The 17675-nt window shown below is 32.3% G+C and overlaps 3 protein-coding genes across 5 annotated transcripts in view; 1 reads left to right on the top strand and 2 right to left on the bottom strand.

The window, feature by feature from the left end:
- The window catches only part of NFAT (nuclear factor of activated T cells 3), a 229011-nt gene extending 228517 nt beyond the window's left edge, over positions 1–494 (bottom strand). For both annotated transcript variants that reach the window (XM_072533975.1, XM_072533974.1), the window contains exon 1: positions 309–494. In XM_072533975.1, the coding sequence (XP_072390076.1) occupies positions 309–390 (82 nt within the window). In that variant the 5' untranslated portion in view covers positions 391–494. The remainder of the gene's footprint in view (positions 1–308) is intronic.
- Positions 495–3334: 2840 nt separating this feature from the next.
- LOC140442988 (BTB/POZ domain-containing protein 3) lies at positions 3335–17641 on the bottom strand. Of its 2 annotated transcripts, none has more exons than XM_072533979.1 (7): positions 17133–17641; positions 16872–17076; positions 16120–16315; positions 14934–15181; positions 8904–9104; positions 8653–8841; positions 3335–6580 (listed from the first exon to the last, which is right to left on the bottom strand). In XM_072533979.1, the coding sequence occupies exons 1-7, from the start codon at positions 17396–17398 to the stop codon at positions 6383–6385; spliced, it is 1503 nt and encodes a 500-aa protein (XP_072390080.1). In that variant the 5' UTR covers positions 17399–17641; the 3' UTR covers positions 3335–6382. The 2 variants fall into 2 exon arrangements, with proteins under 2 accessions (XP_072390080.1, XP_072390081.1); XM_072533980.1 differs by having other exon boundaries at positions 16150–16315.
- Positions 9528–11396, top strand: TAF1C-like (TATA box-binding protein-associated factor RNA polymerase I subunit C-like). The gene has a single exon (XM_072533978.1). It carries the CDS (start codon positions 9601–9603, stop codon positions 11323–11325), a length of 1725 nt encoding a protein of 574 aa, XP_072390079.1. The 5' UTR covers positions 9528–9600; the 3' UTR covers positions 11326–11396.
- Positions 17642–17675: the final 34 nt, after the last annotated feature.

Here is a 17675-nt window from a genome sequence, read left to right as displayed (position 1 = left end):
AGAAATATGTACGACGCATGTATAAGTCTATAAGATCATGAACATCATATTCATATTTATGTTTTAATACCAGCAATTATCATATCTCAAGGTCTTCTCAATGGTTGACTAAAATCGCGTATTTACATTTGCATAGGTAAAAAATTATAGAAGATTAAGTACTCCATTGAATACGACAAAATATTTGCGGTTTAATTGTCGCACAAGTACAATAGATACTAACAATATTTCATAATTCCCTAACAATAACTAAATACTTAGTGTAAACATATGAAACATTAATCATAACAAAAATTTGTTGTACTCACCGGCATCTTTGGTCAAGTTTTTTAACTGCTTTAATATCCTTCTGCCTGATAAAGCAGGCTTTGCAGACTTTTTTAGTCCCATTTTAATAAAAACTCGAAAAAACTTGACACGGTCACTATCAAAAAGATAAAAATAGTAGAAATAGGAATAAAAACAAAATACGCCATTACACGCGTCTGACAGCTGTTTAGCGTTCTATTTGGTGTTCCGTGGTAGCAGCGGCATTGTCTGAGCCAGTGGCGTATCTTGAAATTTAGTATTAATAGAGTTTTGAAACTAAGTTAAAATTATTTTATATTGGCTTTTATTACAAAACAAATCAGTTGGTAAGAAGAACAAAAAATGAACACTGGGAACAGTTTACAAAAAGGATGGAAAGTACTTCTATGGTACACATATACAAATATGGAGATTTATAAAAAACCAACGGAAAGAAATGGCAGAATTGGCAAAATTATAATTGCCAGAACGATTTCCAATCTCCAATAGGAGCAGAACTTGAAGAAGAGGAAGCGTTTTGGATCCTATGTTATAATTGAAACCACGCATTAATTGTATACCTTTCTGTTAACGCTCATAGGGATTTCACTATTGAATGTGTCTTTCACTCTGCAGTAAGCAACCCAAACTAGATCAATTCTTCTTTATATTTCTTCTGTCTGGTTGTCTCTGGCGGTTTTTCAGTCATTACCAAGATTTCTATATTGTGTAACCTCTTTCATGGTGTTTATTTTTAGATTGCTCTTGTAATCTTTCTAAGATTACCTAACCTAACCTAATCAACAAAATCAATAAAATAACAACTTTATCAGATGAACTACAAGGATTCAGATCCGGAAGATCTTGCGTAGACGCAATATTTGTACTAAGACAAATCACAGAAAAGGCCATTAAGTACAATAAACCAGCATATCTATGTTTTATAGACCTGACAAAGGCTTTCGATCGCATCCAAGTCGAAGACGTCTTATACCTACTGTATAAAAGAAACATACCAATCAATTTTATACAAACTATCGAAAACATCTACTTCCATAATCGAATACAGGCAAAGATAAATAGAAAACTAACACAGTGTATATCAGTACAAACCGGAGTCAGACAGGCTGACTCGTTAAGCCCACTTCTCTTTAATATAATAATGGACGAAATAATACAAGCAGTAAGTAAAGGCCATGGTTACAGAATGGGGAACAAAGAAATCCAAATGGCCGCATTAATCGCCGAGACAGAAGATGAGCTTCAAAGATTAACACACATATTCAATACAACAGCCAACAAATACAATATTAGAATATCAGCAAAAAAAAATCGGTTGCCTGTAAAGTCGGTTTTACGGGCGAAGATTTTACGTGACAACGTCTTTTTCTCGGTAGAATATTTATTGATATGAATATTATTAAATTGCACAATAAGAACAAGGAATTGAATGAAAATAAGAATTGCACAAATTTTAACTATAGAAATATATTTTGTTTACTAAAACATTGTACATGTAAACTTAAACTTAACTAATTTCTATTTGAGTGATTTTGTTGAGGATAGGACGATGATAGGAGAAATATGAAATGAAAGGAAGTGTTTCTGCTGTAATGTGTCTTGAACGCCAAGAACGCTCGAGAAAGACAGAGACACAAGCACGCACCGATTCAACGCGCCTAATTCTCTAGTGCTGCGCGCGCAGCGGACCGATCATGTTTGAGTGGGAGAGAGACGCAAGGCATTCGCCGGTCCGGCGAGCCTCTCTCTAGTTCGGTGCCTCATCGTAACAGACGTGAGCGGGCGTTACACTTTTTTATGAATGACTCCGAGCCACAACCTAATTTAAGACGTTGTCACGTCAAAAACCAAATGTATGACAACCTAAATACCACTATGATGTAAAATCGAAATTAATGAAAATAATAAGCAGGAAGCAAGGTTTAGATATCTGGGAATAGACATAACTAGTTACGGAGATGTTAAAGAAGTAAGACAACAAAGCTTAAAAGAAAGTAAAGCGGCGGGATCTCTTAATGACACAATCTGGAATGACAACCACCTAAGACAAGACACAAAAACAAGAATCTATAAAGCAGCAATTAGACCTATATTAACATACACGGCGTAGACAAGACCTGACATATCTAAAACGAAACGACTACTAGAAAAAACAAAGATGAAAATACTCCGACGAATATCAGGGAAAAGTCTGTTGGATAGGGAGAGAAGCGAAAACATAAGAAGAGCATGAAATATAGAAGACATAAATGGATGGGTGACAAAACGGAAACAGGAGTGGAACGAACACATTAGTAGAATGGCAGAGGATAGGATAATAGCAATAGCACGAGATAAGTGACCAAATGGACGAAGAAGTATTGGCAGGCCAAGAAAAAGATATTGCGATAATTTAAACAATTTAGGAGGCTAATATTAAAGAAGAAACAGGTTTTAAAGCCTACATACAAGAAGAATTAAATTACAGTTTATCGTAATGAGAATTACATTTTGCATTTGCTTTACCTTTTTGATTTCCAATCCGAAGTTGATTTCAAACATTTTTTAAATTATTAGATTTAATTTTATGGATTGGCGCTGGGTCGCAAAAGCCAATTTAACATAAGACTTACTTGGCGTCAATCGTGTTGGCCAGTAGCTATATTTTGAGTGATATTCCGAGAGATGTTGTGTACCCTCGGATTGATATCAAATTCTGATCTTTCCGTGTATTCCCTATCAACTCAATAATGTATATTCTTCTTCTTTCAGTGTCAGTAACTAGAGTCTGCTACACTCTATTGATGAATTTGAGCACATTCTTTTCGTTTAGTAAGATGAAGGCGGCTTGTTTGATTTTCCTCTTTTTGTAATCTCTTCCATAACTATTACGACATCTTTCCATTGTGCTCTGTGCTCATTATCCCAGAAATGTTTGCATCATCAAACGTCAATGTCATCTACTTCATCTAAGAAGAAAGTCGGAAAACTGGCAATACTGCCTATTTGAAATTGTGATACCAGAGGGTTTAAAATGAACAACAAATGTCTTTAATGTCTTTATTTACAACGAATAGACTTAAAAAATAAAGAATACAGTGATGTGATATATATGTATGAACGAAAACTACAAAATAAAAAGCATCTAAAAAAATAAATATATCTGCGTAACAACAAATACAAACAAATACGAAACAGGCAACAAGTTTCACTAAAATGTATATTTATAGTAATAAAAGTAAGCCAAGGGAGCAAACCTGAATTTACTGCCAGTTTTGATATTCGATTGAGATACTTTATGCCTACACCTCATAATTTAAGCGTTTTCCGACAAAAATCAATGTTGCCAGCTTTCGTATAATTCAGCATTATTAAAGTAATAGGTTCAATTTATAGAGAATTATTAAAATATCACAAAAAACACTTGTTTTTATTATTAATACGACGACAAAGCCGTTAAAAAAATTTCAGTCGAAGAAGTAGACAAATTTGTATGTATTCTAGTGATTGTTTTACCAGAAAACTGAAATTCATGGTATGAATATTATGTGTAGTGATTTTATTATCATTATTGAATTTATATACGACCAATCCATCGTATTTATGGTATTACACCGCTAACTGTGAAGTTGAGACCGTCCAAACTAATCTTTACCGCAAATAAATGTGGCACTGATGCAATTGATTGTAATACAAGTCTCTACTGTGTGTGATATCGCCTTGATATTATTATTTGTGTACACGAAGATTAAAATATCAATAAATCTATCAAATAACTGTCAACGAACAGTTGTGCAAAACAGGTGTTAACTTAAATGAACCAATACGCAAAAATATTGTTAAAATTGTATGTAAAATGTACAAATAACCTTTTCAGTATCCCAGAATCTTTCTTTTGGTTAATAATATACTAATCACTGGAAGAAAATATTAGTCTAATCAGTGGAAGAAGATATTTAATGGATAGAATTGATTACCTGTCAAGTCTCTATACACATACGAGAATAAGGTGAATATTTCGCAGCATAGAGGGCGCTGCTAAACGTGGAATGTGTGTCTGTTTAGTTGGCACACTTTAAGAGTCCGCATTTTCAGTGAACTAAAAAATGTGAATACCAGTTAGTCAAAATACTTCTATTGTAGTACTATAAAAAGGCTACACCCTAAATGCGTCGGTTTAATGTTCGATGAATGCATTTGTTTAAGGTAGTATTAGATTAGTAGTCTAGAATGAAAAACAAAATGACATTTTCACCAACAATTTTTTTTGTAGCTTATCTATTATACACTCATAGACAAAAATATTGAATATTTTGGAATTTTCTTTGATTCTTTGGAACACTTCTGTGAAGAAGAGTTTATTTTAACAATGTTTAATGGCCAATTTTAAGTTTTTATGCTGAGAAAATTGCGAAAAAGAAAATGCTTAATGTTAGGTAAATACGGTTATATTACTCTAAACTTAAATGCTAATTTAAATTGCTTAAACAATTCTTTTTAAATAAAAATCCATGACCAGTAACGAGTATTCCTACCTCTAGCTCTTATTACTGCTTGCATCAGTTTCTACAAGAAGGCTTTCGATAAAGTCAGGCACGAACAAACGATGAAAATGCTGAAGAGGACAAGGATTGATGTAAGAGACCTATAAATAATAGCTAAGCTGTACTGAAATCAATCAGCGGGGCTCGAATAGATGGAAAATATACAGATCAGGTCAAAATCTTAAGGGGAGTGAGACAGGGATGCATAATTTCACCACTGATTTTCAATCTGTACTCGGAGCACATTTTTGAAGAGGCTCTAAAAGATATTGATGAAGGCATCTCAATAAATGGAGTCAAGTTTAATAACCTGCGTTATGCAGATGATACAATATTGTTGTCAAATACCATAGAAGGGCTGCAAAACTAAATAAACAAAATAGCGGAAACAAGTAGAACATATGGACAGAATATTAACACCAGCAAAACCAAGCTAAGTCTCACAGTACAACTACTTGGGAACTATAATCAATGAGTCGTGGGACAATACTCAAGAGATTAAATGTCACATCGGAAAGACAAAAAGTGCATTCTTGACTATGAGTTCTGTGTTCAAGAGCCATGACCTCACCATAGAAACAAAAATAAGGCTCCTTATGTTTTACGTGTTCTCAGTGATTCTGTACGGAGTAGAAAGGTGGACGTTGAAGGCGGAAACTAGATCACAACTTCAGGCTTTTGAGCTATGGTTATACAGAAGAATTCTGAAGGGCCGTAAGCTGAGAAATCAATGCAGATATGAGATACTTCAAAGCATTTTGCAAGGTAAAATTGAAGGAAAAAGGGCCCCAGGGCGAAGAAGAATATCCTGGCTTGCTAACCTGAGAGCATGGTATAGAAAGACCTCAACACAGCTATTCCGTATAGCAACCAACAAAGCCATCATAGCCAAAATGATCGCCAACGTTCGGAACGGACAGGCACCATAAGAAGAAGACCTTGGTCGTCCTTGAACAGGACTTCGTACAAAATTTCCTGTCTCGTGGTACCTTTTTAAAGTATTCGAAACCGTAGATGGACTTTTCCTGAGACGTCGTGCGATATATTTTTGTTCTATGTGATTAAAAAATAAGACTGAGCAATTCTAGTCCCCCACCCCCTCGCCCTGTACCCTGAAAACGTCATTGAGGGTTAAAATTAAAATTGCGCTAAATCCTATTTTTTATTAGCCTAGAACGTAAAAAAGACGAAAAATTAAATTCTGGGAGTGAAGGCATTTTGCCTATTTAAATCTTAAGGGGGTACCATTTGCAACATTTTATTTCTCCTCTTTTCCGGGTGTTCGTTTTCTTTTTGTCGAAGGGAGGAACATTTTCTTCTTCTGTTATGTTCTTCGATATATTGTTTAAGGATAAGTATGTCCAGACAGTGATATCCCTACAGCCATGAGCACTCTCTGCGTTTAGGTCCCCGTCTGCACCAAAAATTACACAAGTCAGATAAATAATTTTTCACATCACCTCGTATTTGACTATTAGTACGTCATTTAAATAAATTTAAATGTTGCCTGTTTTATATCTATCACACTAAAACAAAGAATTCTTAAAACATCATATTGGAGCTTTGAAGCTGCCTCCGAAGCCCGGCGAGATAGAAAATACTATAGATCTAACCAGGCCGTCGCGTAACGATTCGCCTGACTGGTTTTGGGCGAACGTGAATACAACTCCGTGCGCCGCTGACTGGTCTGGATAGGACGCCACTGGATAACAACCGGGCTTGTTCAAAACTACTCCGATCTTGTACACCTAAAAATAACGTTAACATTTATACGGACCAATTCAAAACTGATGTACACGATGTCGCACATACACACGCATATACAAAAACACGTGTACTGACCTCATGGTCTTACCACAGAATAAATAACAATAGATCACACGTATGTAGGTGGCGCTGGCGTCAGTGTTTGGTATTAAAACATAACCTTATTTTATTCTGCCATTTATTTACATTGTTTGGTACTCGTTTCCTAGTTGGTATGCAATTTTGTGAATGATTTAAGTTTTAATAAGTCACAATGTCACAATGTAATTCAGTTTCCTATAAAACTGACAATATTAAGTTTCATAAATTCGCTCTGAATAAAGCTTTCCAAATACGATGGGTATCATGTCTGAAAAAAGTATCAGCAAGCACACAAAAATCTGTTCCAGGTTCTTTTCAAATGAAAGTTATACCATGGCAGATATGGGTAAGTTTAAAAATACTTATCCTAATTTCTTGCATTGTCATTGTCTTGTTTTTCTAGAACAATGGAGGATCCTTAAAAAAAGATGCAGTACCTTCAGTAAATTTACCAAAAATAAAGTTGGAGACACCAGCGAAGGACTCTGGGAGAAGTGAGAAATGATAGATATAGAAAAAGACTTTGTGCAGCAGTATTCCTACCAAACAAACAAAAGGAGCAAACAGAAAGAGAATTATTACAAACGGTTAAGAATGATAAACAAAAAGTGTGATTCAACAGAGACACCTGCTAATGAAAATAAATCAGAGAGGTCAAAAACATGTATTACAACTCAATTAATTTCTTATCACCTTTTGTCAGAAGAAACATTTTACTGGTTTTTCACGGAATTATTTACATTTGTTGATGAGTTTGGAAAATCATACATAAAAATTCATAGTGCTCTTTCAGTAGAAAACGAACTGTTAATAACGTTTATGAAATATAGATTTAAATTTGTTTTACTCATTAAAGCATTTTTTTGCAATAGACATTTGAACTGTCCGAAAAATATTTGTGGTGTTAAGTGGACAAAGATTCATTATACTTGCTTAAAAAAAATAACTTTTCGAACATTGTAACAACTTCAGAAGACCTGTAAAAAATTATTCTCCGTACCGAAATTCCAATAGATCGAAGCAATGATCCTATTATACAACAGGCAATATATTCTACATATCACGAAACCAAAACCTTTAAAATACCAATAGGATGATCTGAAAAAGGTGAAATTCTATATGTATCTGATTTTTATGGAGCCAGTATTTCAGACAGAAAAATTACAGTAAAATGCGGAATTTTAGAGCTTATCGAAGGAGGAGAATTCATTTTAGCGGACAGGGTTTTTGATATATCAGATCTTTTAAAGGAAAAACGAAAATATATTTAAATATACTTCCATTTAAAAAAGGGACTCAGTTAACAGAAGAAGAAATAATAAAAACCAGAGCCATTGCTAATCGTAGAATCATTGTTGAAAATATTATAGGATTGACAAAAAAAAAACATAAAATACTGAAAAATAGAATTTCTTCTAAATTATTCCCATATATGAATAAAATAATTTATAATTGTAGTACGATTTGTAATTTTAAAACACTTTGTGTAAATTATTTTCCTATCTATAGATCTACCTGTATTAGTCAATTGAATTACTGGTGGGACAGCATTTATTTTATTTATTAGTTTTACATATTACAATATTTGTGATTTGTTACTATTTATCAACTAAAATTTGTTTTAAACTTGGAAAATATAAGACAGACAAGATTTAATTTGCGTTATTCCATTGGTTAACTATGAAACAGAACATAAAAAAAAAATCTTTCAACGTTGAAATATCCATTATCCAAAAATGATCAAACTAAAAATTAAATAACTCACTAATTTCACAATTTTTAAACACTGTGAAACTATGGCTGAAAATCTGCAAAAATGTATTGAAATGTGTATATCTGAATCTGAGGAATAATATATGAGGTTATGATTTAATACTAAACCTCGACGTAAGCGCTCCTTATGGATTTTTTTTAACTGACTTATTGCATGTGATCTATTGTTTTCCTGTTACTGCATATAAAATATTCTTACCTTATTTTTCTGAATATAAACCGGTCGATTGAAAACTATTTCAATCAATGATCTGTACTTAACTCGGCTCGTCAAGTGAGTGTACGTCAAACGACTTCCGTCTGCGTCCAATAAGTGGGCGTACAATATTTCCGGATAAGAGTGGGGAGCGGGTGATCTGTCTTCGTCCGTCGGGATCTGGGCCGGTACCTGAACAATTAAATCACGTCATAATTACCATAAAACTTGTGTGTGACGCATAAATGCCATACCTGTATTCCTAGCAAACATATGTTTTTGTCACAGCTGAAGGTTACGTTACAATCCAACCCGCTGCTGTTCATGCACTCCGCTATATGCATCACTTGTCTGCTGCAATACAATTTCTTGTAAAATTCCGTTCCTCCCATTTCGGAAATGGAATTAAGATTAATCATTGATGTACGAGAAGTATCCACAGTTGATGCACCAGCCTGAAAATACATTACATTATGAAACTATGTTCTTGAACTAGGTTTTTCACTGAATATTTGGAAGGATACAGTAACGAAAAACCAAGTCCACAACTACGAATTTAAAGAAAAAAGGATATAAAGTTCTGAAATTGCACAATTACTATACATTTACACAAAAGCTAAAAACTAATCAATTGATTAGCTTGCTAAAAAGAAAAAAAATTGTGAATGTATAGAGATTCTGAAGTTTTACAAATTTAAACACTTTTTCTTAAAACTCAGCTGTCGTCCTCCATTTTATATTGTATATTATTTTTTGTTATATAAATTGAAATTAAAATCATTTGAGAACAACGTTAGCAGTTACCGTGTTAAGATAGGTTGTCAACGTTCTCACAGTTATTTAGCCACTAGTAAGTGTTCTATGATTCTTTTTATTGACATAAGAACTAAGAACATAACCTCATTAATACATCTGAAAGATTTGACCGAGTTTTGGTAGAAAACGTGCAAAATGTTCTTCGACAATTCCACAAAAAATAATACGTGTACATATACTGACACCCTACATAATTTCAGACATTCTTCAATCTTAGATTCCTGCGAAGATAGTTTGTTTGAAGGAACTGACAGAAAGGATTCACCGGTTTTTGTAGAGCTGCCATATCCCATACATAAGTCGCTAAAAACGTCTGAGGATTTAGTTACCAAGATGATTAAAGAGAAGCAACATTACAATTCGTCGCTAAGGGCCCGGCGGGACAGATATATGAGGTATGACAAGGTCCGTGTGAATGAACAAGAGTACCATGGACACAAGTATATGTATATACCAAAGTATGTAATTGATCACTATGATGAAGAGGAACCTGAAGACATATACAAGGGTGACTACAATCATTACTACACTGGCGGTAATCTTGCACATTTCCAACATAATAATGTTGATTATTTAGCCAGACCAGACGTGGAGAACAACTTATGTATCAATAGGGTGCCAAACACAAACATTATAGATGATATTGTTCAAACTAATTTTACTGCTGAGAGTATTATTTATGGCATACGATCAGAACAAACCAGTGATGGGCCCTATTTAGTTTTAAGAGAAAAAAACAAAGTGACAGCTGTGAGATGTGATAATGTGGGTACAGTGACAAAAAAGTACAGCAGACCATACAAACAACCCATTTTTGATGCTATGATAAGTGAAGACTTTAAATTGGGAGTTGTTTTTTCCAATGCGAAGTTCTCAGTTAGAGATATGGAGACTGACACCTCACTTTATACTTTTAAGAATGACCTTGACAGTGATGTTGATAACTTTCAGCAGTTTCGCTTTTTAGATAATCAGACAGTGGTTCTTATGAGTAGAAGTACAGTGCATATATTAGATATAAGGACGCAAAGTGTAAGTGGAAGTTTTAAGCCTAAATTGTTACCTTGCAATCCAATGTACAACTTTGTGATTATAGGAAATGACTTAATATTGGCATCTCGCCATTATTTGTATAGAGCTGATATTCGGGACTTTGAAGACAGTTCGTTTTATTCACATTTCATCAAAAATGCTCCTTGTTACATAGATTTTACCATAAAAGGCTGTGATACTTATTTGACTGTGTCTGGACAAAGCTACGACAACAGAGTGTTATTTACAGGTGATTCACCATACTCATTACCATATGATATTCCTAATTTGAAAGATACTTTAGTGCAAACTAAACTCAAAAACCCACCTTTAGTGGTTCAAGATTACTTAGATCCTAAGGTACAACACTGTCTGACAGGATGCAAAATCTTAAACATTCAAGACAACATATGCCTGTTCACTTCTAATTGTTTTGGTGAAATATTTCAACAAAATGTCTATGAAGAACAACCTGACACTTATGAACCTGTACTCAAGATGTTTGAGTGGTCAAAAACAGTTGAAAATCCAAAAGTGGACCTTCATGCCACCAATTTTGAGCAAATTTCTGATATAAAATTCTCCTTAGATACTCCTGTTGCCAAAGAAAAATCATCAGAGAAGAATCCTAGCAAAGAAAAGAAATTCCTGAAAAAATTTGAACAGAAATACTCTCTAGAAAATGTCAACAGTCAATTTGCTAAGGATTTTTTAACTGTTTGGGAAGATACTGATGAAGAACCTGAAATAGAGGACCTACCACAAGAAGAGTCTTTAAACAAAGTCAAAGATTGGATTGATTTACACAATTTTAAAGGTAGCCAATAGGACTGATAGTTTTATTAAATTATATGAACTACTTATATTTTTGATACACATTTAATATATATTTGATGGGATACTGTTTTTTCTTTGTTTTTCCTTTACTACTTTTATTCCTTTTCATTATTTATATAAAACTAACTGTAGATTGCCTATTTAACTGTAGAAAGGGTACTGGGGTACCCCAATACAAATTGATTTGTATGCTATTCACTAGTCCTTACTGTTATGAAGATATCCTAATGCAATGTAAGCTTCATACTCTGGAAAATCGCAGGATAATGTCAGATGCAATCATTCTTTTTAAGCTGTTAACTGGCCATATTTGTTGCCCTGCCTTGCTTGAGCTGTTCTCTTTTAAAATAGCTAATAGAGTTACCAAAAGTACTTGCTAGTTTGATGTTCCATATCACAGACCTAACCAATGTCTCTCCTGACTTGTCAATGGATTCAGTGATGAGGGTGTAGGTTTTACTGGAATATCTTTACCCGTTTTTTAAGCATACCATTCAACTTGCTTTGTTGTAATGATTTGTAGATTACATATTTTTGTTTTCAATGTATTCGTTTTTATAATATAGTTATTTATATATTATTGAGCAGGGAGCTTTAAGAAACTTACACCAAATTATGAAAAAATATACAATATATATCCTTGTCCTGCAAGAAATGAAACAACTGGGAACTGAAATAATAAAAATAGGAAAGAGCACACTGTTCAAGAGTGGGGGGACCAAGAGATATTTTGGAGTTGGATACATGGTGTAGGAGAAAGTAAACAAAGCAGTTGTAAATTTTAAACCAATATCAGACGTAATATGTTACTTGAGAATAAGAGGAAAGTATAGGAAGATAAGTATCATCAATGTACATGCGCCAACTGAAGATAAAGACTTAGAAACCAAAACAGAGTTCTACAAAAAGCTAAGCACCCTAATAGGGAATATACAGAAATACAATGTAAAGATAATCATTGGTGACATGAATTCAAAAGTCGGAAAAGAGGAAATATATAGAAGAATACCAGGGGACGAAGTTTACATAAGGAATCAAATAAAAACAGGAAAAAGTTAATAGTATTTGCTACAGAGAACAAAATGAAGGTAGCTAGCACAAGGTTTGATCACAAAGACATTCATAAGGTAACATGGACTTCTCCTTATGGAACAATAAAAAATCAAATAAATCGTGTCCTAATTGAAAGCAAACATGATAAGGCAATAATCAATTGCAGGAGTTACAGAGAATACCAACAGTGAGAATACCAAGAGAGATACCAACAGTGACCATACACTAATAATAGCAAAACTAAAACAAGAACTACCAATAATACCAAAACCTGTTAGAAGGAACTGACTAGAGGAAGAAATAAATAAAAAACTAGAGAATCCAGTCAAACAGGATATAGATGAAGAGTGGCAGACCATACAGACAGCCATGTCGGAAGCAGCGGAAAAGTGTATAGGAAGAGAGCATATAAAAAGACGGCAAGACTGGTTCAATGAAGAATGTAGGAATGTTTTGGCAAGAAGAAACAGGGCAAAACTACAAAGAGATAAAGAAAATACCCAAAATGCGATCGAAAACTATGTGGCAAGAAGAAGGGAAAATTGTACTAACCATGGAAATCTTTCCAAACATTATAGATATATATATATATATATATATATATATATATATATATATATAAAATAAAGTTTTATTTTGAGGTTGCAGTCATTAATAGGGCAGGAAAGTAAAACTCTTTGTTCTTTATTCAAGCTTTCGCAAAATTTATTTGCTTCTTCAGGATATGCTAAAATATGGTATCAGTAAATACAACGAAATTAGAACTAAATAGCATTGTATAAAACTAGTAAAAAAACTTACAACATGAGGTTAATCCATTAAATTTTCAAATTTGCAAAACATTAAAACTTAACTTATTTTAAAAATTATATAGTTATGTAAGTACAATATTCCAATTTAATTTAATTTTGTAAAAATTCATTTTGACATTGATTGTTTGATTTATGTCAGAAAGACACTCGTTTCTGTTTATTATATTTTTTGTTGTTGATAACTAGCTCTTGATTGTTATTATGGTTACGTACAAAGTGGCATATATAGTACACACATCTAGAAATCTAATAGGCAGACTAACATCACATAAAAGTGACCTTAGAAATAATAAAAATACGTGTGCATTAATAGATCATGCAATTAATAAAAATCATTCATTTAATTTCAATGAAACTAATATATTAAGACGCGAAAACCAATTAAATAAAAGAGAATTCTTAGAAATGGTATGCATAAATAAATATCAATGCGTTAATAAAAAAACTGATATTGATAAACTAAGCAATATCTATAATTACATTCTGTCTTACGAAAATTAATACTATAATTTTCCAATATTAGATTTTCTGACTATAAATATTAGAATTTCAAAAAATTTAAATATTCATATTTGGCGCCACTTTGTACGTAACCATAATAACAATCAAGAGCTAGTTATCAACAACAAAAAATATAATAAACAGAAACGAGTGTCTTTCTGACATAAATCAAACAATCAATGTCAAAATGAATTTTCACAAAATTAAATTAAATTGGAATATTGTACTTACATAACTATATAATTTTTAAAATAAGTTAAGTTTTAATGTTTTGCAAATTTGAAAATTTAATGGATTAACCTCATGTTGTAAGTTTTTTTACTAGTTTTATACAATGCTATTTAGTTCTAATTTCGTTGTATTTACTGATACCATATTTTAGCATATCCTGAAGAAGCAAATAAATTTTGCGAAAGCTTGAATAAAGAACAAAGAGTTTTACTTTCCTGCCCTATTAATGACTGCAACCTCAAAATAAAACTTTATTTTACATAACGTGTCAGTCAATAATACCTAACTACTTTATATATATATATATATATATATATATATATATATATATATATATATATATATATATATATATATATATATATATATATATATATATTTCGACATAGTTTTGGATTCTTTATACTTACACTAATTTTTTAGGATTGGCAAATATGAAACAAACAATTCCAACGGGATTACTTAAAGAAAGCGTCTGATAAGACAATCAACCACTTTTTAGAAAAAAAAGGCAAAAAATTAATTTTGACTCAAAAATTGGTTAAAAAAAAATCGATTATTTTTAACTTTTTCTTCAAATGTCCGTTATTTTGTTTTTTGATTTTAATTTTTGATTAAAAGTGGTTGATTGTCTTGCAAGGGTACTTTCTTTTAAGTAATTCCGTTGGACTTTTTTGTTTCAAAATGTACTAATCCTGAGAATTTTTGTCCCCCATATGACACCTTTTTTTTGAGATGTTAACTTAAACACCCTCTAGAAAACAGGCTATTCATGGGAACTACAAACAGAAATTTTGTTGTTGTACTCAAATATAAAAAAAAAAGTTTATGTTTCTATCTAATAAAGGAGCTGAGAATTTTTTGTTTGATAATATGCATTTTTTTTCTTTTAATCTGTACTACTACCATAAAATTGAATTTGTTTTGAAATTGTTTGGACACGAATATTTCTTACAGATTCTCCAATTTCATCTCGTAAACAAGCAATTTAAAAACACTTACCAGGGGGTAAACTTCAGAGTTCCTCTTCTTTCTCTGCACCAAACAAGTGGAAAAACCGTCAGGCATAGAAACTGCAGAACTAGGACTACAGATGTTCATCAAAATAGCGAATTTTTCTGATTCTGTTAGCAAATTTGACTTGCCCGGACCTTCGGCAAATTGCTGTGGAGAGAGGGTCAAAAATCGAATTTTCATTATGGCATCTCTGATTGTTGGGTGGTTGCTGTTGGCTTCACTTGTTGCATTTGCTATTGAATAACACTTTTATTACACAAAGATCAAATTTGCATTTTTTTCTTCTATAGTTTACAGTGACGAATAATTACTGGTTGTGTCAGCACTTGGACAGCATGCAATAATGTAGCAAAAAATAATATCTATACAGCATGTCTCATTTACAATTTCCAAACAGTCATTCTTGGCCAATTTGAGGATTGTAAATTATTCCCACAATATTTTAAGCCACATAGATGATTTTTACAGCATTTATTAGTTGATGTTTACGATGTGTGAATAATACAAAAGAATAAACTCACCCTAATAACACAAAACATTTTTTTTAATTTATTTATTACTCTCTTATTATTCAACTCTTGCCAGAATAAATTTGTGAAGTAGATATAATAGTTAAGTGCTGTAAAATAGCCCCAATACATTTAAAAATGAGTTTAAGAAAAGTTTGTTTAAAGTTTTAAAGCAAAAGTCATGTTTATGAGACATGTATGATATAGAAAGCTTTGTAGAATTTCCTGTATCTTGGAAAGTTTTGATATTGACAAATGTAGTGTTTAAGCACAAAAAATCACACAAAACTAAAACGAAGTAGATTTTTTAGAAGTTTATGGTTTTTTTTTCAGTTTTTTGTCAATAAGATATTGATAACATTTAGCATGAAAATGATTTTACTGTAGACATTTTCAGGATATATATTTCTTTATATTATAGTCGTTATTTATAATTTTTAACATAGTATTTTCTTAATTTCTTCCATTTCTTCTATCCTATATTATAGTTTTTTACAGAACATCTCAGAACATTCTTATCAGTTATTTCCTAGTGTAGTTATTTAATGCATGTGCAGTAAAAGACAAAAATTATCACACAATCCTACTCTACAAACGTAGAATATCCAGGCCATTGTTGCATACAACAAACCTTGTAGTTTAGTAAAGTGAAACACAATTACCTATACCATCTAGTCTGGGTACTTTCGCACCTGATGTTTGAGTATGTCTAGCAGCATAACGGGTAATTGCAAAGAATAGGTCCAATTCAGAGAAGATGTGTAAATCATCTTGATCAAATACTGTTAGTATAGTGGTCAACTGTACCTCATCAAAACTACTGTCTTGGAGAACTTCTTGTGTCTGGTTGCATATTATCTAAAAAAAAGAGTTATTTTCTTTTACATAATAAACAGAACATCTTTATAATACAGACAATTGATCACAAATAGTTATCAAAATACAATAGTGTGGACATTTTTCTTTGGTATGGTTCATCCTGTGCTATTATTATCAAAAGAAGAACATACTCTCTTCTTTTCAAATGTTTTTCATTATATTTTTATCAAAAACCTTTTAACTTCATATTTGCTTTACAATACTTTTAAAGAGGAATTTTGTATTTTGAACATTAGAAACATAACAGCCTTATTCCACCAATTTTTGAATAAAAGTCCCTTCTATTCCATTTATCTCCTATGCTATTGTGACTGCTTCAAATCAAATTTCCCTCATATGATCTCTTACTTGTCAACTTATATTCTCATGATCACCACAATCTGTTGTTTACTTCTCATTTGACAAAAAAGTATTGTCTAAATGACATATATTACATAAAATAACCAAGAGACAAATGCTTTGAAAAGACATTTCAGCAATACAATAAAGTAACAATGAGGTCCAAAACTTTAAAACTAATAGATTACTTGCTTACCCTTATGCATTTTTCCATCAACATTGGTTCCTCGAAGAGCTTAGCAAACTCATATGCTCTACATGCATTTTTAGGATATAAATCAGACCATAAGTATTTTGTGCATTCTTCAACCAAATGAGGAAGCATATATTTCTTTGCTCCATAACACAATTCACACGCCTGGTCAAATGATGTAAGATTAATCTTGTCAGTGTATATATACCTACAAAATCACCACACATTATGATACATAAGATCCATATAACTGTTTATTCTTACTCTAAAAGGGCCTTAAATGCATCAGGTTGAACATCCAATATCGCGATAGGATCTTTCTCAGCCATTCCTCCGAAAAACATCGCCTCGAAGACAGGGCTTGACATGGCAAGGAACAATTTGTGCCCTTCCAAAACTTGCTGATTTGGCTCTGCACCAACTATAAAGCGGCAGTCACTCCACATCCCTGTTTCCAACAAATATTGACTTCTTTCCTTTACCAGCTTCCTGGTAGTTTGCCAGTCGCAGGGGGACACAGGGGCCGTCATTTTTATTCTACAATATTTAAAGTAAAGAAGAACGAGCCTAACTAAATTGACACTAAGTTTAAACTCTGGCTGCTAGACGATTTTAACTGTAAGTAGCTTAATTACGATTAAATAAGTTATTTTCTTTAATTAAAATGTAAATTTTAAGTCAAATTTCGCGTTTATTTATTAATCTTATTTGGATTCATTTTTTATATATAGACATAATTTGTTTTTGACAACATAGTTCTTCACCTTCACATCGACAGTGACATTTATTAGTTCAACTACTTTATAG

Source organism: Diabrotica undecimpunctata, chromosome 6 (assembly GCF_040954645.1).
Source record: "Diabrotica undecimpunctata isolate CICGRU chromosome 6, icDiaUnde3, whole genome shotgun sequence".
NCBI lineage: Eukaryota > Metazoa > Arthropoda > Insecta > Coleoptera > Chrysomelidae > Diabrotica > Diabrotica undecimpunctata.
Note: the sequence above shows the minus strand (reverse complement) of the source record. Positions and strands in the feature narration are given on the sequence as shown.